At 41.2% G+C, this 22781-nt stretch overlaps 1 protein-coding gene across 3 annotated transcripts; it reads right to left on the bottom strand.

Annotated features, from left to right (window-relative positions):
• Positions 1 to 189: 189 nt before the first annotated feature.
• On the bottom strand, positions 190 to 20049 carry MCOLN2 (mucolipin TRP cation channel 2). 3 transcript variants are annotated; one of them, XM_056497550.1, is made up of 14 exons: positions 19891 to 20049; positions 16469 to 16628; positions 14306 to 14479; positions 10792 to 10936; positions 10169 to 10256; positions 9952 to 10048; positions 9422 to 9521; positions 7782 to 7897; positions 7482 to 7631; positions 6003 to 6104; positions 5753 to 5875; positions 3165 to 3371; positions 1900 to 2015; positions 190 to 945 (listed from the first exon to the last, which is right to left on the bottom strand). In XM_056497550.1, exons 1-14 carry the CDS (start codon positions 19938 to 19940, stop codon positions 909 to 911), a joined length of 1665 nt encoding a protein of 554 aa, XP_056353525.1. In that variant the 5' UTR covers positions 19941 to 20049; the 3' UTR covers positions 190 to 908. The 3 variants fall into 3 exon arrangements, with proteins under 3 accessions (XP_056353525.1, XP_056353526.1, XP_056353527.1); XM_056497551.1 differs by lacking the exon at positions 19891 to 20049 and adding an exon at positions 18788 to 19464; XM_056497552.1 differs by lacking the exons at positions 16469 to 16628; positions 19891 to 20049 and having other exon boundaries at positions 10792 to 10931; positions 14306 to 14388.
• Positions 20050 to 22781: the final 2732 nt, after the last annotated feature.

The following is a 22781-nucleotide window of genomic DNA, read 5'->3' as shown; positions in this document are numbered from 1 at the left end:
TCTTCCAAGTTACATGTGCTTGAAATAAAAGTAAAATTAAATGGCACCATTTTTGCCTGAATTTTTCATCTGTGTTATGACAATACAACAGTATAATACTGCTTAAAAAAAAAAAAAGAAATATCTTTCCAGCAGCCTTCAGATAATACTTACCATGAAAGTTTTCAACCATGCAAAATGCAAAAAGTATTTAACTACAGGCAGTAAGTTTAATCTGGACACAGTACAAATCAATATTGTGGGTATAATAGAAAAGACAGCCAAAAAAAGATAAAAGGATAACAAACTGCTTTTTAGTAAAGCTGTTAAAGAAAAGACTGACCTACAAGTGGTTTGTGTTAAAATGATATTCAAGAGGGAAAACAGCAATTACTTTCCACTTGTGCAGCTTTTTAGTTTTACATAAATTTAATTCAAGTAAATGAAATGTGCCAAGTAGAAATGACAGTCTGAATGCATCAAGTTAAATGAAAAACTCCTCCCTTCTTGACTTCTTTTTATTTAATACTTTTAATTGCAGGATTATTTTTTAAAAATTATTTTCATATGATTCTTTTTATTATTAACAACAACAGTTGATTCAAGGCCATTTTCCTTCCTCCTCAAGATCATTAGCAAACGGAGCTTCCACAGACAATGCTCTAGGATCAGTCTTCTCTAACATGACAGAACTTGAGGCAAGAATACAGAATTCTTCACAGCTGTCCTCCAGACACAGATTCTGGGTCTCCTGTTGGTCAGCCAGCTGCTGTCACATTGTTTTCTTCCCCAGAAGTTTAATTAGCCACGACAGTCTGTTCATGAGGCAGATCCAGATGGCAGGTTCCACTGCAATTTGGAGAATTATCCTTCTCCATACCACTATGCTTTTTTTGCATATGTCAGTGGTGGATTTCAATGTGCAGCCATCAATTAATAAGTATCAAGTTGTCATCACTCTGTTGTCTGCAAAGAAAAAAATTCACAATTCTCCATTCAGCAATAAATGCAACAGGAAGCATCTACTCATATGAGCTCAGTTCTGATCCTTCTGTTCTCTGCTCTCCCTTTCCACACACAGCTCTAAAGCCTGCACTGGACCATGATGCAAAAACTGCTAGAGTAGCAAAAGCTCTGGATTTTCACTCCAACAACCAGGCTTGTGCCCTCAGTACTGCAGAGCATATTATGGTGCATATTTATTATGCTCAGGCACACAAATCTCTTATTCTGCACAGTGACTTGCAGGTGAAACCTGAAGCTGGACCTGGCTGGAATTCTTGTTAACTAGTTGGTTTTATGTGCCCCCAGCAACCACTGGTATACCTTCCCACCATCATCTCATGTTCTTTTTCTGGCTATTGGGTCTCCTTTGCCAGGATGCACCAAAAATACAGAATTGCATTTCACAAAAACAGCAGTATATAAGTGGACAACTATCCTACTGCTAAAAGGGGATTTGTTACATCAGTTGTGATTAAGTGTTCACATTTTGGTCTGTTCCTTCTCCCACAGCCTGGATTTATTGCACAGCATAGTTTTGGGGTTAAGCACCAACCTCTGGCTGAATCACCCTCTCACTTTCTGCTACTACTCCAAGCTTAGTAGCAAAGCTTTTTGGAAACAGACAACTTGTAGCAAAGACTTGGCTTGCTCCAGAACCCTTGGTAGTTTCATGCTGTATTCCAAAGTTCTCTCATCAGCTTCTGCATAGCAGTTTTTATAAGAGTATAACAGTAAAAACATGTTTAAGCTCAGAATTGCTGCCTTTGCATCATCAGCTGACTAAAGATCCAACATGATCCAAATATCACACAGGCTGAATTCTGGATACTCCAGCATTTGTGAAGCAGCAGTTTGCAGTGAGAAGCTAACTGTTGTACTTGTCAGTAAAACACTCACTAAAAATACCCTACTGACCTCCTGCAGCAGCAGATGAATGGAAAAGAAGTTCTCTCTTTTCTGTAGCCAGCACTGCTATGGTCTTTTAGAAATTCATGTAAATCTGTTACTGGAAAACCACTTTGTTGGTATTTCTGAAAGAAAAAGCATTTAATTTACAACACATGAGAAGTTGCTGGGCATGAAATATTCTAGAATGTTTCCTCTAGAGTGTGACAGTTAAACCAGATTCTTTAGTTCAAAAGTTAAGTATTGCTATAGGAAGGAAAAAACCCATTCCCATCCTAGAAACAGTACATAGCTTGCTTTGTTCCACCAACAGTGGAACAAATGTAAGTGACAGAAAATTCACACTGTTCACAGATTCTCTTAAGTTTTGTTTGCTGCCCATAAGGCCAAGCAAGCAATCTCAGGCCATAATGGTACTGATTCTCCCTTGCTCACAGTGAGCTGCTGTGCTCACTGCAAGTGCCTTGGACTCCTTTTCCCTAGGAGCTCTAATTCTGGGTTTGAAGGGTTCCAGTGTGACTATTCAACATTGCCATGCTGAAGAAATGCTATGGGAAAAAAAAAAAAAAAAAAGTTCAGCCTACTGAAACAGTTCTCAGCTGATCTGTGTGAAATTCTCAGAGGGAAGGGTCAGTAAAATACCACTTTGCAGATCAGACCATCCAGTAAACTAAGAAGCACAGACAAATAAGTTACATTTTGAGGTGCTTCAAAAGTGAAGCTCTTGCTTGGTCTGGAAGTTGCAGTTCATGTCAGACCAGCCTTATTCTGCTGGCCTGTACCTGACACCAAGGCAGGAAAGATGAGGGCTGAAGGGTGTGATCCACATTGCCTTCCCTGGTCACTGAGGCTACCAGGAGCACACAGGGCAGAGAGCACTTGAGGTCAAGAACAGAAGGTAATTACAGAAAACTTCAGCTCACTCTCAGAGTCTGTACTGGAAATGGACAACACAATTTAAACTTGAACGAGAAGTAGTGCACCTCTCAGAAGAGATTTCTTTTTAACCACACATTTCCAAGCAGCACATTAAGGAGGCCTGGAGACCTAAATGACTTCAGAGTCTTCTGCTTGAACCTTTCCAAACTCCTGCCAAAGGCACATCTGAGATGTCAGCAAACTCATCCACTCTTCCAATTTTGCTACAGACCAAGCTAAAAGATTTTAATAATCTCATCATACATCAGAACCAATAGTAGATGGTATGGTGATGAGCAATTAGCAAGAACAAATACAAAATTGATTAGAAGTGTAACAGAAAAAAAATGCTTTACCTTTATGGTGTCATAGGAGTCAGTAATGAGTGCAATAAAAAGGCTGAGGATCATGTATATGAACAGACTAATAAAGGAGTACAGATATAATCTGCTGAACATCCACACCAGTGAACTCTTCTGTTGGATTTGAGCAAATGTTGCAAACATATCATCACCATTGACCAAGGAAAACAGACATTCAGCCACTGTGTTCAGATCTTCAAACTAGAAAATGAGCACAAATTATTATCAATGTGAAAATCAATCAAGACTCAAACAAAAAAGCCAACCCAGGCAATCAAATGCTACCATGCTTTCCTGTATGTCAGTAATAGAATCATGTAGAAATATCATCTTGACTAAGCATGAGGTGTAAAAAATCAGACATAATATTTATTATCAAGAAATAAAATTTATGATGTCCAACAGGCAGAACAGTTAATAACTGACCACCACAAAGCTACTGAATTATAAGCAATTTTGGACCTGCAGAAAAGTATCATTCCATTTCCCAAAGCACAGCTAAAGTGATTTCACAGAATCTATACAGTAAATTAGTGGTAGTATGCTGGGAACACAATCCACATTCTCTGGCTTCCCAGCTCTGCAGCATTACTGAAGTGTGGGTAATAAATCAATACAGTATTAAGGGACTAGAGTTAACACATAGCCTTCAAAACTCAAATGGTCTCAACTGAATTAACCACCTGTCACTCAGAAAGCCCTCAATGAGCTTTAAGTACAGGCTATAGCTGTATTATGAAGCTACTGAAGCACATCCTGTACAAAAATTTTAGTTTAATTTCAAGGACAGTCTCTTAAATTCCAAATTCCATTTCCCTAAACTGGAATGTATCCTGAGGCTAAAACCTTTTTTTATCTGCTAGGTAAGCCCACTTCCTATTTTGTTCTGCCCTTCCAAATAACTGGATTTCTTAACTATAACTTATTGGACAATATGAATTAATAGCCACATTAAAACATATGCATTATCAATGAACCAGCACAATTGTGGCCCCATAATGAAAACAAGATGTCAAGAGGTATATGCTTGGGAGGAAAATATATTGGTGCACAGGAACAGCGGGTCTAGTTTACACCTATGGCTTATTTTATTTTAATTTTTTTAAATTGAATTTTAAAGCCATTGTGAAACTCAGAAGTAAATTATCCAGAAAGAAGGGAGGCACAGCACAGATAATTTTTGATGCACTGACACAGAAAGACCTGCTAAGGACTGCTCACCTGGAAACCCCTGAACTGACACAGCACAAAATGAAGATATCCACTCTCTCTCTCTCTGACTATAGTAGAGGGTGTATTTCTATATTTTTGAGTATTTCTATATTAAGGAGCTCTCCAGGGTTTCTGCACATGGGTGAAGACTCTTCCATTTCTCACAGGATGGCTGGGGTGGGAGAGCCTGCCTTGCACAGAGCCACATTGCCTTCCTGTGGGACACTGGGGGACTGGCAGGAACAGGAATCCTCCACAGCTGCTTTCCTTGACATTGATACATGATCTTTAGGCAAGAGGTAACATTTTCATAGATAAACATGTTGTTAACTATCCTTCCTTTGGCTCAGATAATGTACTTGTTGCAGGGAAGTTACAGCAGTCATCATGCTGTGCTTTATAATGTTATAAACAATTGAACCTCTGCTGTGGCAAAGGATCTCACTGCATCCAGCATCCCACAGAAAATATATTGCCATCACGTTGGAACATGCAGACTGAATACCTACATTGCTCAAAGGACAGAATTACAGTAAATGAGAGCAATGAGAGCTCTGGGGGCAGAGGAAGCTGAATGAAGCACTGCAGCACTTCTCTCCATTACATATACACTGTGTGCACCCAGAGATCAGGAATGAGAAATCAAACATTTGTTAGTCATTAACAGATATCTAGAATTTTCCATTACAGGAATCTGCCTCTGTTCAAACTGTCACACAGAGCATCTGCCAAGAAGAAAAGCAAACAAGATTTAGGGTTGTTTTGGCTTCTGCTTTAGAATATACAAAGCCTTACTCCTTCACCCAAGTTTCAAGACAAGACATACCAGGCACACACTTTGATACTAGCCTTAAGAAAACAAACAAACAAACCCACAACACACCCCCACACAGGAAGCAAAGCAAACAAGACAAGCATTCATCCATCCCCTTATGAGTCACAATTTGGGAGATGAAGTTACATGGCACAGAAAAGATTTGGAAAAACAAGGCCAGAGCCAAGGAGATTTTTAAAAAAATAGTTCCAGTGAACTGTTTAGTGCCTCTTTAGCCCAGTTGAACTGGGATTGCCAGAAGAGGGCAGAAGAGACAGACCAATGCACGTGGCTTGGACAAACCACCCCTCACCACAAGCGGCTGGAGATCACACTGACTTCAAGCACACAGTAAAAGCAAGAGTAGTTATTTTGTTAAAAGGAGCCAGTAGTAGGAGGCACAGATGGAATGAGAAACACTCCTGCATTCACATTACAGCTTTTAAACAGGCATTTTCATTTAAGACACCTTTCTGCTGGTTTGGCTAGGAGCTATACACACACACACAGATACTCCCATAATTACACCACAAAAGGAGTGATACTGCTGATGTACCTTTTCATGATAAGGTCCCAGGACAATCCAGCCACAGAAAGTATAGCCAAGATAGATCATCCCAGCACAGCAACAGAACCTTAACACTTTTGGCAACGATGCCTGCATAGTTAAAATGAGCACCTACAAGTCAGAGTGGAGAAAAGAAGAGAAGAAAAAGCAAAAAATTAGAGACATACCTGGGGGGAAAAGTGATATATATGTGGATATATACATGTTTTAATTGTTAGACATTTGATTCCCTCCTTACATTGTAGGTTTGAAAGTATCCCAGGTATCTGATGACTCCAACCCAGACAAACAAAGTTGATGTTCCAAGTAAAATGCTGCAGACATCATAACTTGCGAGGTTCTAAGGAATCCAAACAGAGCAGGTGGTCAAGTTACAAAGCACTAGATAGGTCAGCTTGGCAGCTATTCAAGTTCCAGCAGCTCAAACAAACAAAGCAGGGCAGTCTAGTACGGAAAGCCTGTTACTACATCACAAAAATCAGATCAATGTGAACTGCAGTTATTTACTGAGATCATTCAAACACAACAGTGCTGCAAGTGGAAGCACACCTGATATTCTTGAAATTTTGCATTAAGTGCAAAGTCTGGAAGAAAAAAAAGCCCTTAGTTTGGTCACAACACAGTTTCAAAATTAGATTGAAAACCTCAGTTTTTGTTTAAAAAGAAGGTTACTATTTGCTGCTAGGCATAGAAGCTCTTGTTCACTGTTTAAAAAAACATGAGCCATCATTTACATGAAAGTGACCCTTGGGACTGCAGCCCTTTCCATGCTTACATGCATTTACATATCTGAATAGGTTCTCTGCCAGCAGCCCAGAACCTGAGCATTGTTTTTACTACAGATTTTACTACAACCAAACCTACTTGAACTTTACCTGAGGAGGCCAGAACAGGTTGCAGTAAGCCCAAGAGAGCCATCTAGCTCAAGCTTTCCTACCCTCAATCCCCACCTCACCCTACAGCCAGTGATTCCCAAGTGCTTCCTCTGAAGGCCACTCTGGGATCTGCCCTTTGAGCCTCAGTACATATGAGGCAGTAGCAGCACACTACCTACTCTGTTTTTCCCAGAATACAAAGTTTTGTGAACACGAATTGTTGACACACATCTATTGAAGATTTAAAAAAAAAGAAAAACAAACCAACAAAACACACTAGGAAAAAAAACCCCACAAAACCAACCCCAAAAGGCTCCTGGAGAGCTGCCAGCTGGACAAGGCACAATGATTTCAGCAAGCCCAGGCAGGGAGCTCAAGGACGAGCAGCCTGTGACTGACTGACACTGTTTGTGCCTGTGCTTGCCAGGAAGACAAGCTGTGACAGCTCTGTTTGCAGTCCTACAAGCCATCAGCACCTCTTTCATTCAAGGGGATGACTCGTGGTTTCCCAATACTGTACCTGCTACTACTTCTTACAGAACTAACAACTCAAATTGTGGGTTCTTTCTGTAAGGAACTGCCTACCCACAGGTCTCATACCAGGGATTAGGGGTCTTAGCACTGTGGAAATAAGAAGTTTAAATAGCTTACATGGCCTTACTGAAAGATTTTGGGGATGAGTAACTGAAAGTAGTTGTTAGATACACTGGCACTGGGAAATGAGCTAAAATAAACAGATGACTATGGACTATCATAGCTCACTTCCACCTGTTCCCAAGTTAAAGCACAATACACATGGTTACTGCAAAACTAGTATTTTAGCTGAAGTATGAAATTCTTACCTTGGTTTTTATTTCCATTTTTAGGATTGACCCAATGACTGTCATCACATCACTGATAATTACCAGGACATACCACCCGTTTAGGAACTCCAGGCGATCAGAGTAACAGACACAGCGCTTGTATTTCTCCAAGAAGAAGTTCACAAATCTCTGTTGACAAGATAGCGACACTAAGGGAGATATCTTGCAACAGATTTTCTCACTTGAATATTTCATGTTTCAAAGGGTGCCCCTTCACAGGGCCAGCAGCAGAGAAGGCAGGGACCAAAGAAGCATTGAGGTCATGAGCACTGTGCTTACCTTTTGTAGCCTCCAGGCAAGAACAATGGATCGTGTGCAGAGGATGAGAGAAGCCAAGCAGCTCAAAATGACAAATCCATCAAAGACTAGAATATACTGAGTGTTTTTCTGGAGAACTGTGAAGAGCCAAGGAAATAAAGTAGGGTTAGTCTTTCCACATGTCTTTTAATGCAAGTTATGTGGCATTTTGTAACAATTCATGCTCAAATACTCTCACCCCATAAGCAGATACACTTGCAGCAAAAATATAGCTTGTAACCTACCTTGAACACAGCTCAGCAGAGAAATACATCAAGACAGTCATGAAGACTGGGATACAAGAATGAAAAATATGTCCAAGTTCTTCAAAATAACCCAAAAATGGGTATACATTTATATGTAAATATATATAAATATATATTGATACAGGTATCCTCCTTTTAACCTGTCCATCTGTGCTTCCACAGTGTTACAACTACATGAGGCAAAAGAAATGCAGATTTGGTCTGTATTAACACCATTAAATTTAGCAAAAATTCCCACCTTAGTCTGCAATAAGAAACTTGTTGGACTTTCTGTACTGTTTTCTTTTCATCCACAAGTTTAAAAGCCACCACATGAACACAAATTAGGTGTCTTCCTTTGCTTTCTCACATCAATGGTCCCTATCTTTTCCATAACATGCCTTTTAAACTATATGAAAGAGAGGCCAACACTCATTTTCAATTGTTGCAATAGCCCTTCAGCTCACCTTTGTTACTAAGTAATGCACACTCCCTCAGCTGGCAATCAGACAAAATAAACTACTCAGGAACAGGTAGTTGAAAGACAGCCACAAGAAATTGCTGGACAGAGATGCAAGCCAAGGCACTTTGAGGTTATTCAGAATATCCTCAAAGTTACCACTTTAATATCAGTACAACATGGCATTATCAGAGAAAAGCTGGCTTTACTGAGGCAAAAGGCAGGCTACTTAACATGGTTATTAATCAAGATACTGTATAGCACACAGAAGAATATTGTTCCACCACAGTCCTTTGCAAGTCAGCACATGGGAGCAGCAGTTGTACAGTGCTACCACAGCTACTATTCCCTTAAAGGGCCTTTCTTGCACATTCCTGAGCTGTCAGACCAAGCCCTGACACTAGAAATACACAGCAGATGCCAGCCATTGTTCATACACATTTAATCTACCAGCAGTGGCAAAAAAAAAAAAAAAAAAAAAAAAAAAAAAAAAAAAAAGCCAACACAAAAAACAAACTTTTAGAAATAGTATGCTTCAGTCAGTTAGAAGGAAAAAAATTGAAAGCTGTAGGAGGCTTCAGCTGGAAATAAGTCCAGTGTTAGTGGGTTAAATCAAGTTATCCCAGAGCAGCATAACAAATCAAAATCTATTGAAGAAACATTCATCCTCCTTGCAGGGAAAGCTCACTGCTGATACACACTGAGATGCAGTGTGTGATGATTGTGTCAATCTCACAACACTCTCACAAGAGGAATTATTTCCTAGCTCTCGATTAGCAAGGGGCAATGAACTGCCTTAGACAAGTTGCATTGTTCTACAAGTTACATTGTTCTACCTGTTTCCCAGGTCTACAGACCAGGGAAAGCAATGGGAGATGCAGAACTGCTGCTATGCAAATTTCATGTATCACACTTACCCGAGTTAAATATGTGCCAGTCTTTGCATTCCTGAATATCAGTGTCACTATCAAAATAAATCTTGATTTTTCCACTGTGGGCTCTATTATTGAAAGTTATCTGGAAATATAGAGCTACATAAGAAACAGGACTAGCAAGATTGCATTCCAGAAAAATAAATCCTGCTAAGTGCTTTGGACACAGCATGCATTAATTTTGTTGATCAGATAGGCTTTAAGAAAGTTGTCACCATAAATGATGTTGTGGACATAACCTGAGTAGGTGACACGTATTATTCCAAGAGGTCAAACTTCACACTTAGTCTTTAGATAAAGAACAGTTCCTTATCCCTTTCCAGGTTAGGAAGTTACCACCTGGCAACCTAGCCTCACAGCAACACCATTTCAGCAGCCTTTGGGAAGGGGGTAAGGGCCAGGACATCTCAGCTGTGCTCCTCTTGCAGGCTAAATATGAGGATGACACCTGCACCTTAGCTTGAGCTCTGATTACACATACAGTGTTGGAAGTGCCACAGCCCATTGTCACTCACAGTATTCTGAAATGCATAGCAGTCAGGTAATTCACGGGCATGGATTGTCTGCAGAGCAATGCCTTGCAGCTTGAAGGAGATTTCAACTTGTATAAGCCTGCATATTTGAAAAAGTGTAGAAATGTATTTAAATATCACAGAAATATGCACAAATTAGAATCTACCTTATTATATGAAAGGGCAAATTGGAATCATTTTAAAAAACACATCACTTTACCTGTAAAATTCCAGATTGAAAAAAGAAGAGTTCAGCTTCGGTTCTGCCTTCTTACCAATTAGTTCCTTTGGCTTTAAAAGGATACATTCTGGAAAGACAAGAAAATTTGTTATCATAAAAACTTCACATTGAAAGTAGCATTAAACTGAGACGATCAATGTGTATAGCAAGTCCTAATCAGGCAAAACATCGATTTTGAGCAAACTTATTCAGAGGCCAAACTAGTGGGGTCAGAAGCAGGTTTGTGTACTGACTTGGGAGCAGCCAGATCTCAGCTCTGAGAGGCAGTGAGAGCACTCACCCATGGAAGGTACAGACTGACCTGCATCCAGAACTCTGCATTTGAACCTCCTGCACAGAGGGGGAGGAGGTGTGTTTAGGAAAAAGAGCAAAAGAACAAAACACCACCTCACCATCAATTACAAAGATTTGTAGGTGGTTGAAGAGGGCCTCTTATAATCACAGCTGTCTCTTCTAGACAGCTACTAATAACCAAAATGGAAATAGGCAAGAAGAATGGTAATGTTCCTGAGGTTTCCACACAAAAAGCTATTGGTTTTCAGCTTTAGAACTAGAATTTAAGTACTCCACAGCAAGACATTTTAAGTACAATGGCACTGTACCTGTTTCAGTAGAAACATCTATGTTCAATGTATCATTGGAAGGAAGCATTGTGCCTCTCTTGTACTGTTGTTTACAGATTTTTAAACCTGATTCTTCATGTTCATAACCAAGTGTCCCCAGGGATATGTTCTTCAAGTGCCTATACTAGTTTAAAAACAAAAACAGAACTAGAAGTTAAAGAAAGTCATCTTTTTTTGCATGACACAGCAAATGGAAACCTCAAAGTTATATGCATCAATGCAGATTTTTAACTTTTAAAAAATCTTTACTTTACATTACTTTACATAAAAGCTTTCCACTCAATTTACAGACAAGAGGGCTGCTGGCCACTAAATAGCAGTGATCAGCATCCTGGTGACACAGTGACCAGGAGCCCTGTGCCTACTGGGCTGCCTGCAGGTGATCACCATGGTCATTAGACACCTGGTAATTAATGCCTGGCAGAGACTTCAGCACAGTGTTGCTGCTAACACACCCTCAGGGTGATGGTCCATCATGAAGGTGATGATTTTCACAACACTTGAAGCCTGATCATTTACACATGATCTGAGTCACAGTTCTTATCAAATGTATGCCAAGATCAAAACCAGAGCAGCTCCCTGTGTGAGTACAGGAGGGGGAAGCTGTGCACCCACTGTGTAACCAGGGAACACACACAGCTCCAGCAGCCTCCAAAGGTAACTCAACCTGCCTGCTTTACACAAGCACAGGAGCAGCTGAAAACATGCCTGTGAGGAAGGCACTTTTTCCACTAATTCCAAAATACAGCACAAGTCACTTCTTCATTTACAAGACATGCTTGAAAACAAGGACTAAAAGTGGAAGCAAATAAAGCTGTGCCAAAGCAAGTGTTGCCCAAACAGGGATCAGCCCCGAGCAACAGCAAGAACTGTGGCCCTTCAGACTGGATTTCCACACAACCTTAGTATCTACTGGAAGCAAGATATGCCCTCTGATCCCTGGAGTCACACCTGCCATTCCTGCACAAGTGAGGCAAGCCTCAGGGCACAGCTCTTCCTCTGCCCTTGGCTCCTCAACAGCTGATCCATGGACTAACCAGGAAGGACAGGAGATCAATGACTAACCATGAAGGCAGCTGCCTGCCAGCTCAGTTTCCCAAGAGCTAACACTGCCCAAGAGAAGCCAGACAGACCCATGGCCTTTTGGGGAAGAAGACAAACACACAGCAATTTGTTAGTTTTTATCATTACCTGACCTAGCAAAAGAGCTCAGGGCAGCATAGAGCAGTGGTCTGCTCCCAAGAAAGCATTTAGCTTTCTTGGAGGCCTGAAGTAAATAAACAAGGGAAGTCAGACAAGGTTTCCTATTACTTAAAAATTTGTTCAGCTGGCTTTAGTTCCTTTTCCCCTTTAACATGGATTTCTGTATTATGCATCATTCATTACCATCCTATTTCCCCCTTCCTATGGGCATTGTGGCCACTAGCCCACCTGATGAGGTACAACATCCCACCAGTCATTAACAACCACACACTCCATGTCCAGAACTGAAAATCAAACAAGCTACCACCCTTCTATGCAAAGCTCTGCCTTGCAGTGCCACTTTGAGGATTAGACAGCCCAGGAGTAAAGCATGGCCTCCCCACCCTGTCAGTGCCTGAACTCAGAGCAAGCTAAGGAAGCCACATCTGACTAAGGCAGGTCAAGTGAGTGGAAACAGCAATTAGTCACAGCTGCTCATCCCACCCAGGACATCTCCAGATCACTGCCTGCTGCCCTGCCCACGTGTGCTCTCAGGCTCTGCCCTCCTGACAGCACAGCACGGGGTGCTGGGCTACCCACATGCCACTTTAAACAGCACTGTGAAACAGCAAAAGCAAAATTCCTGTTTATAAGTATCCAAACAGCCTCAGAGCAGGCAGCAGAATGTCCTGGTCTTACAGCCTCTGCCACAGGGCAGAGCACAAGAGTAACAACTTCACAGCTGCTTCCTAATAGAAACTTCAGCTTGAACCAAGGGAAACCTGTGTACTCTTCCAAGTGTAAATGTATGTTTGGGCTTTTATGCTGTTGGGGTTTTTTCCCCTAAGTGTTAAAATATCCCCAGTGGTATATTACACAAAGGCTGAAATTCGGTTTTCTACAACTCCATCTTTTCCTTCCACTTCACCAACCCAGCCATGCATTTCAAAAATACAAACCAGAACACCAAATCCCATGTCTTCTAGCTGCCCATCTCAAAAAAAAAAAAAAAAAAAAAAAAAAAAAAAGGTTCTTTTGGCTTAGGAGTCATCTAGATTAGCTCATCCCACAAGGCACCTTCTAAAGACAGACACAAAAAAGGAAACAGTAGTCATAATGTTCACCTGAAAGCATGCTTTTTGAATTCTTAAGTGTGATATAAAATTCTCAGTAATGTCACAGGATACTAAAGAAGCCAGATTTCACAATTTAAATCTTCTTGAATATATGACTACATTTTATACCACACAGACACTTTATGAAGAGACCTTTTTCTGATGCCTGGCTCATTCTTGAGGATATAAAGCTATTGTTTCTCTACTGTCTTGTATCTGGAATTCACCTCAGTGCCTACAAAAGAAGGAAAGAGAAACAAAGCAAGAAAGAAAGAAAAAGAAAGCAAGCATGTTTTATTGCAGAAACAGTGGCAATATGGAGAGTACAAAGAAAGACTGAGAAAACTGCTTCACCATTCATTTAGAATGCCAGGAATGAGAGTCTTGGGCCCTGTCTAGCACATTTGTTCTGCTGGTGGCCCTGCTGCAGCCACAGGAGAGGACAGGAGAGCAGCCAGCCCCCACCAGAGGATGACTGAGGAAGAGGTTTGGTCCTTCAGCCCTGCAGCCCCCAGGTTAAAGCAGCACTGCTTTAACCCAGTGCCAGAGCTCATGTGCCAAGTGAACATGAAAGGTGTTTAAAACCACTTTTTACTCATCCAGTGCTAAACATTTCTGGGTTTGTCATCACTCCCAAGGAAGGAGACATTTCATATTCCAGAGTCTTTATCTCATTCAAACATACATTCCAAATGTATTAGTATTAAATACAAAAAACTCTTGCAGAATTTTCATCATAGATTTATTCACTATTTTCTGAAAACTGTAAAGGAACTGTTTTTTAAAAATACCATCCCTAACCAGGGTGAATACCTCTACACTCCTAATTACTATATTCCATTTTGAGGCTCCCAGCCCTCACTACAAAGCTGCAATTCAGGAGAGCTGTTAAGGACTTTTTTTTTTTTAAGCATGCATAGGTATATTTACGCCTTCAAAGTAAGACCTAAATCAAGGTTCCAGCTCATGCAAGATGACCAATTTTCAAATTTTCTAGATTTTTTACCTGAGTACAATTCTTGTTTGGATTCATCTCCAAGAGACAAAAATTCAGCTACAACAAAAACTTCAGGACACCCCATCTACACTGATTTAGTGAAATACCAAACTGAAATCCAAGAATGGAAACAGAAAATCAGAAACTTAGTGAAGTTTATAGCTGTATATAACACAGTTATAAAAACACTCACACCTACCTGATTAATAACATAAAAAATGCTATCATAAGCATCTTGTTGTGTATATATACTGCAGCTGTAGTCATCTTCATCAGTTCCAGAATAGCCTTTCAGGAATATGTGTTTAAAAGCAACAATGTTTTCCTCTTTGAAGGAGACCACCAGCTGGTTACTCAAACCAAAAAAAACAAGCTGACAAGAGAAAAAAAGAAACTGATTTGAATTTTGAACAGTGGTCAAGCAGCAGCATTTTGAAAACAGCTTTAAACTACAATAAATACAAAACAGACAGGTGCCTGTTGCTGTAACTCTGCTATGGCAGGAGCAGAGAACCTGATAACTAATGCCATGAGATACCAAAGCCAAGCTTATCACATGCAGGGTAAGTGAAACAAATCTAAGTGCAGTAAGTGAACAGACAGCTACATCACTTGCACCTTACACATATCATGCACCAACAACTCCAACTGGGATTTGCAAAAACCTTTGTGGAGGATGCAAATGGCAGACAAGCCAACTTAACAGCACAACCTGCTACCCCTGAAATGCTCTGCTTTGCTATGGACAAATTCCTGCACCTTTCCTACCTCTGGCATGGCACAGGAGTAGAGCAAACCTATGTGAGACCCTACAGCAATAAAAAGCGTCACCTGCCTGACCCAGGTGCTGTTTAAGGAGGCTATAACAAACAGCAGAGGTACTACTGAAGACATGTATTCCCCTTCCATATGGATGTTCCCATTTCCACCACCACCACCACAGAAAACCAACAGAGCCTAGAAGCTGCTTGACTTTTCAGCCAGAGTTTCTTCACAGGCACAGTAGCAGGAGGATACCCCCAAGCCACAGCTATGTGCCTGACACCTGAGCAAAAGCAAGGGCTCACAAGAAAAGTCTCAAGCAGCAGTCCAGAAAAATCTCATGGCCTTTGAAAACCAGGCAGCAGAGCACCCCTCTGCTCACAGGATAGTAGGAGACTGGGGCAGCAGACAGGAAAGTTACATCTTCAGTGATACTCCCAAAAGCTGAACTCAGTAGGTTAGGACAGATGGCAGCACTGAACCTTTTCAGAGACATGTGAAGATGTATATTGTATCATCATTCACATGCAAATTTTCTGTCCTGTCTTTGAAGGAAGAGGAACAACCCACATATGAGGTACAGCTGCCAGTAAAGAAAGCCAGGGCACCCCTTCCTTTTGGCTGGCACTGTGCTCACACTGCCCACCCCACACACTTTAATACAATCCCTGTTCCCATCAGCTCTATCTCTGCAGGTCACAATTGTGCCAGCACTAGCATGAATCACTTATTTTAACTAGCCTTGCCTAGACAGACCAACCAGGGCACTCCACTCCTGCCTGCAGAGAGAGACCTGTCAGGATTTGGGCACAGCATGGCACTGGCAGAGGCCAGACCCCAGAGCTTGCCATGGGCAATAAAACACCAGCACACATCAGCTGGAGGTGTGCTTCCTTTCACTCATAGCAGGCAACTCAAACACAAACCAGGGATCCCACAACTCAGCACATATATTAACCTGTTCTTGCAAACTGTCAGATGTCTGTCTTGCATTTCAAAGGTTCAGAAAAAGTTACTTCTACCTATATGTGCAGTCACAATTAGAGAACTGTAAAATGACCAGCTGCACTGTGATACCAGTGCAGCTTACGCACACCCTCTTCTTTGCCTGCATGTAATATCTCAAACAGAACACAACTTTTCAGATGCATTATTTGACTACAAAAGCAAGAGACCCATCCAATTCCTGCAGCCCAGACATCACATCAGATACCATAGCATATTCACATTGAACAAGGACACTTTAATTTTCTGATTAGATATCAGGAAATATCACTTTTGAAACAGTCCAGTGAAAGTGTAATCTAAAAATGTAACAAAAAGCAGTACTTGACAAGCCTGAAGACAGTGCTGACTTTAATAGGAAGAGTAATTTGCTTTAAAGTATTATGTCAAAAATGGCAAAATATCTGGTTAAGCACTGCCCCAAAAATCTCCAGGAGGTTTTTATAGTTTGTTATTCTTCCCCCTTGAAATTCCTTTCATAGTGTTTTTTCTTTTTCCCTGGGTAACAAATACCAGGGATGACAAAAGGCCCAGAAGTACAGACCTGCTTCTCTTGCACATCATTGCTACTCTAAAAGTAAAAACAGAGGATTACCTGTGTTGTAACCATGAGTATCTTCAAAATCTGCAAAGCCAATTTCCATGGTATCTGACGTCTTGCTCTGTACTTTTCACATGGGTTCATGAAGTAAAACTTCAAATCCTCTTTCAAAGCAGTTTCTCTTAGATCTAAATCTGACTGAGTCATCATATTTCTGCCACAAATAACATATTAATTAGAAACCAACAGAATGCTTTGGTAGACAATTTCCTCATTGCAGTATCACCTCAGATCACCACAGGACATAAAAGGTCCAAAATAGTTTTTGGATTATTTTATGGAAATGCAAAAATATTTACCTGTGATCACATCATTAAAAATCAAACACATCTGATCATTAAAACACACCATTTAGACAAAAAATAACAGGCATTAAATAAGAGGGTTTGTAATAAAAAGAAATGTAGACTTGCTGTTACCGTCTTAAAAATCCATTTGAAACAAAGAGGGACCACTGCTAACATATTTGTCTGAATAACCCACATTCTAGCAGAAGAAGAGTTGTCCTAAAGATTAAACCAGAGCAGTCTTTACACACACTTCTGTAATGAACATGCAGCTCCAAGGGCTAAATTCATAAGCATTTCTTTATTTAAATACCTGGGCATGTAAAAATCAGAGGACCAAGTAGAAAAGACTGCTATTGTAAGTGTTTTAAATCACCTTAAGTTTCTCCTCCTCAACTGAATGGAACATGAAAAAACTTTCCCCATCTTCTAATCCTTTTAACCCTGTTTTCCAGTGTCATATTTTCAGAGCTTTCCTACTTCATATAGAGATCAAAACTAATCTAGTGATTTTTTTCTTTTTACATGTTAAGAGGATCATAACTGACACCATCTGATTATCAGTTCTATTTACCATTCAGAATGTTAGTCCTGAAGATCTGAATTTTATAAAGGACAATATTTTACCTGAGGCTCGAAACCAAAAGCATCCAAGTTTTCAGATACTTGGAAAACTTTTTCATTTTTACTCTTTGTGCCCACACCTGTTTCAAGTGCACAGATATTTAAGCTCAAACTGCAGATCACAAAGCACATTTGATATGCTAGAACCAGCTGTCCCACAAGAAATTTCAGTTAAAGAAGCACAGTAAGGCTGACACTGTGGTGTTTCCTCAGAAGAGGAAGTGAAAACAACAACAAAAAAATCTATTTTACTGTTAAAAGCTCAAAAGTTATCTTTCCTACACAGCCTTAAATCAATCTCTCAAGAAGATGATGAGAGGCAGGATGATTTTGGTTTTTAAAGCAGGAAAAACACGGGTAGTTTCCAAGAAAAAAGAAACTGTGGGCAGCATCCCTATTTAGACTTCTAATAAAAAACATACTGGACTAGCTTTAGTAATGTTCAAGATACAAAAATTTTGAAAGATGTAAACACACCTGACAGAAGAGCAGGTGATAACTACAGCTGTGAGCATTGATTAAGGAAACAGGTACATACATACTTGAATCCTGCACTGACACCCAAAGACATCACTGCTCCTGTACCAGCTGCTCTCCAACAGGCAGAAGCATTTGTGTGGGTGCACAGTGAACATGAGCTAACCCAGAGTGAAAGTGATAGGAGGAGGTGGGAAAGAAAGAGGAAACAGGGTTAAGCTAAATCTGGTCAAATTTTAAAGCATGAAGGTATGACATAAGAATCACTCCAAGACTTCAGCAAAATCATCCCTAAGCTTCCAGTAAAAGTATATCAGAAGTGACAAACCTTTAAAAACAAAAAGCCAACCAAGCAATAAAAAGGGCCAACCCCCCCACAAATCAAACAGCAAACTTTATAATAAATGTTATTTTCTTACATATTCAAATTCATACCATGAAAAATGTAATGGTTTACTCCAAAGATATATGTCAAGACCCTACAGCTATTCCAAAAATTTAATGTCGAGTAGTAACAGCATCTTTACACAACTCTCATTTGCAACTAGGGATTATTTTCATTGATGTCTTTAGCTCCCTTTTTAAATTAACTGTAGAAATGATAAGCAGGAAATTTGTCAAAGAAAGCAACACATTTTTTTGGTTTAAGAGAGAGCGCCAAGATTGAAGCCTGTATCACTGCAGGACTTTGTTTTCCAATAAAAAAACAGGCATTCTCTGTTGTAGTATTTAAGAAAGATTTCTTAAATAGGTGAAACAGGTAACAGGGCAACAGGTTAAATACATCAACTGTTTTTCAACTCATTCATTTCTAGGACAAATTAAAAATTACATCCAAATAGACCACATTAAATCAGCAGAACTAGAACCTTCAAACAAAGCATTGGAGAAGTTTAAAAGCCCCAAGAGATTACCAGTGACTTACCATATTTAAAACAAACCATCTTGTTCTACCACGTGGTGATTAGCCTAATGATCTAAATCTAATTGAAACAAAGTATCCAGCTCAAGATAAAGCAATGAAGCAATTAAATTCCGACACACTAGTGTAATTAACACCACTCAATGGGTTTCCATAGTGTGTTTTGTGAAGCACTGACACAACCAAATTTTTTTGTGAATGAAGATTAACAGTATAATGCATGCTTAGTGCACATCCAGGTGCCATGTACCTCATATTATAACTAACTCAGTTCTAACAGCTGCATTACTGTAACCAATACTTTACTGCTGTAGCTGGCCGGACAGTCTTCTTTGGCTGTTTTGTAGCGAGGCGTTTTAGAGCTCGACATTTCACTCAAGAAAGAGGTTTCAGCAGTAAGGACTACAATTACAGCTGCCTGCTCATGAAATACACTTGTAGTAGTTAGCTCTTCACCCAGCAGAAAAAGCACCATTGAATCAAGTGGCTAAAAGGCGCTTAGTAAGTGAACACAGTCACTTTCTTTAATGAGTAACTCACTACTGTAGCGACACTAAGTGTCCATCAGAGCTCCATATCAGCAACATTTACCTACTAGAGCTCTGTATCTTGAAGAGATATTAACGAGAACGATGGGGTGCTAAGGGGGCAAGAAGGAGAAAAGAAAAAAACAAAAAAACAAAAAAACAAAACAAAAAAAAAACCCCAAAAAACGGAAAAAATCCCATCGTTGAGTTGAGTTCTACATATGAGTCTGGGCAACCCCAGCTTCACCTTCCCGAATCTGCACTAAGCTCAGCGCTTAGATGCAGGACGGCATCGCCTGGCGCCTCTCCGAGGCGGAGGGGAAAGCCTCCCGCGCAGGGCTCGCACCGCCGCAGCCGCTCGGAGGCTCCGCTGCTCCCCCAGGGCAGCACCTACCTGTGCAGGGCCGAGACACGAGCGCACTGCTCCCGCTGCCCGGGGGCCGGAGCGCCCTCCGAGCGGCTGCCCTGCCCTCCCGGCGCCCCCGGAGCTATCGCGGCCGCACGGAAGGGAAGGGATGGATGTGCCCAGCCCGCAGCGCTGGAGCGCGCTGACCCCAGGGCTCAGCCCGCTTCCCTCACCCGCTGGCGGCGGCCCGCCCGCCGGGGAGGGACTTGAGAGGGATCTCCATGGGCCGCGGGGCTCGGCCCGGCCCGGACGGGGCAGGACTCCGGCGGAGCAGCCCGGGCCCCGCACCTGCCCCTCCGGCCGCGCCGCCTTTATGGCCCGGCGGAGGAGGGCGCCCGCAGCCCACGTGCCCTGCGGCCCGGCCCGGCCCGGCCCGGCTGCGGCTCCGGCTCCCGCTGCCCCCGCCCCGAGCGCGGGCTCTGGCCGCAAGAGTACGGCTCTGTGCTCTCAGGCACATGGTGTGACTCGTGGGGATGTCCCATGCGGGGCTGGTGTGACTCTTGGGGATGTCCTGTGCAGGGCTGAGAGTTGGACTGGAACATCCTTGTGGGTCCTCTCCAACTCAGCATAATCTCCGATTCTGTGATAACAGTAGTTGCCTTACTGCCAACTAGTAGTTGTAGACACAGAAGACTGCAGGTGAGATTAGCTACTACAGAATTGGTCGTCATGCAGGTCAAGAGGTATTTAGTTCCTCAAAAGATGTGGTTTAATATGGTAACTCCAAGCTAGGGTGTTCAATAGAGAATGCAGACTCATAAGAGGCATCATTGCAGCAACTGAGCTCTCTACCTGCCCACACAGTGGGCATGGGCAACTCAGGATTCTTACATAACACTCTCAGATGATGCTGTATTTGGTTGTGGTCACACTGTGTAAGGCAGAAGGAACAAAAGCGCAGACAAACATCCATATGCAGTTTCTCAACATTAGCTGCAAGAGCATTGTGTCAGTTCATGCTGAAAGTTTTCCTAAGACTTCCTCTGGTATACTGCATGAGGCAGGAAGATGCTCCTCACAGGTGAAGTCACAGGTTTTGCTTTTTACAGCAGTGTCCATGTGTTGTCTTACTTCATTCCTGTCCCCCCCATCTGCCAGATAAATTATGCTTTATACATTTTAATACTGGTTAGGCATGAGCACATCTGAATTCGATCTCTTTTGCACGTACACTGTTTACCTTCCCCTGAGAATGTGCTTCAACAATCCAGCATGGAAACTGGTACTTAGAAACAAGTAAGCTCACCACCACTTCCTCTCAAGTGTAACTTCATTATGTTAAAACATCTGGGCTCTGCTGAAAATAAGAAGTTCTCCCTAACTGTATATGCAAAACATTGGCATTGAAATAGCCTTGGTATGAAATACTGACTATCAGTATTCTCAGGTGGCTTTCCAGAGCCCAGTGAGAATCAGAACAAAGAAAATCTCTTACCCCTCCACCCTTCTTGGTCAGGGCTGAAAGCCTTGTTTCCCTAAGGATGGCATATTTAAGCAAGTTTATCAGATGCTTTATCTGCTCCCTTGTTCTCCCCAACTGCATTTTATAGTTCTATCTGTGCCTGCTTGATTGTATCAGCATAAAGATACTGATGTCTCCAGGATGCAGCTTTACATGTGCTACCAGCATTGCTAATGCTGCAATCACTGATATTCTGAAGTCACAAGGCTTTTTTTAGAATAAGATCATTGTCACACATCTTGGCTCTTCAAAGCCATAGCCAGAGCATCATATATTGACAAGATTAAAAAGCCTCACCACACACACAACAGCAGCAGCCACAGATCTGGCAGAGCTGTACTTCATCTCAAATGCAGCCAGGAGGCTAGAAAACAAAGCATTGACTCACTTCTTCTCAGGTGAGCAAAATACTCAGGCAGAAGATCTTAAACACCAAGGATCAAGCAGATCAGACAAGCAAGCACTTAAACTGCCAGCAGTAGCACCAAGGTGAACAGTGCATGTTTGAGTGTCTGTACTTTTCGTTAAAAAATCAGAAGGTAAGTATCAGATATATAATAGAAGCAGCATTTATTTTCCCAGTCAGAACTGGACATTATGAGCAGCAGCAAGCCAGTAACCTTTCAGGGTATTGTTCTTCTTTTCAGTGTAATAGCCTGCACCCATGACCAGAAACACACAATTGCCACCCTGCTAAATGTATAAGCAGTTGTATCTCTTTTACCCTCACCCCATCCTATACTTTGTTTGAAACATTCTTCTTTTAGATAGCCCTCCCCTCTGGCTTCACAGTCTGCCCATTACTGTCTGAAGGCAACTTGTAATTCATCAACTCTTTCCTCCCCAAACCCACACAGCTCCCAGCAATGCTAAATTAAAAGCTGAGGAATCCAGCAGAAGTAACACAGACTGTGGTTTTTCAAATAATTTCTGTATCTCAGTTGATTGACTTGTTAGCTGCAGCACAAGCACAGGTCATCACTTAAAGACTCTACCAGGAATTTCACTGCTTCACTTCAGGCAGTAGAAACCAATCTTCAGTAGAAGACTTCATCACTTGCATTAGGAATAGAAGGAATCTAGATACAGTATCTTTTCCTGCTTTGTGGTCACCCGTTGTAGCTTTCCATGCCTTATGTTCATATTGCAGGCTTCTATTAACATGCTTTCTCTCTGCTATTGTAAAACTCTGTAAGAATTTGACACTTTAGAGCTCTGCAAATTTTCTTGAAACTTGCTACCAATTTAATAAGTTAACAGTGACAAAGCACACGTTCTACCCCATTTCTAAATGAAATCAGATCACTTCTTTCCTTATAACTATATTGGCAAACAAAGTATTCCATACCTGTTTACAAAATGTACCTGTATTTTAAGTGAATTATTAATCTTAGCTTTCTCTTAACTCTGTATGAAAAAGCCATGTAAGTCTGCCTTCTGCATTTCATTGATCTTAAAGTGCTTGCCACCTTTACCAGAATTCTTTACATAAGTTATTGTATACAATGGTGATGTGCATATCGTATTTTGTGTGTTGTCAAAGATCCATAAGGAGTTAATTGTGTCAAGAGAAAACATGGTCACTTAATATTTGCTTTTTGA

The sequence above is a fragment of the Oenanthe melanoleuca genome, chromosome 8 (assembly GCF_029582105.1).
Source record: "Oenanthe melanoleuca isolate GR-GAL-2019-014 chromosome 8, OMel1.0, whole genome shotgun sequence".
Lineage (NCBI taxonomy): Eukaryota > Metazoa > Chordata > Aves > Passeriformes > Muscicapidae > Oenanthe > Oenanthe melanoleuca.
The sequence above is the reverse complement of the archived record's forward strand: the minus strand, read 5'-3'. Positions and strand labels throughout refer to the sequence as shown.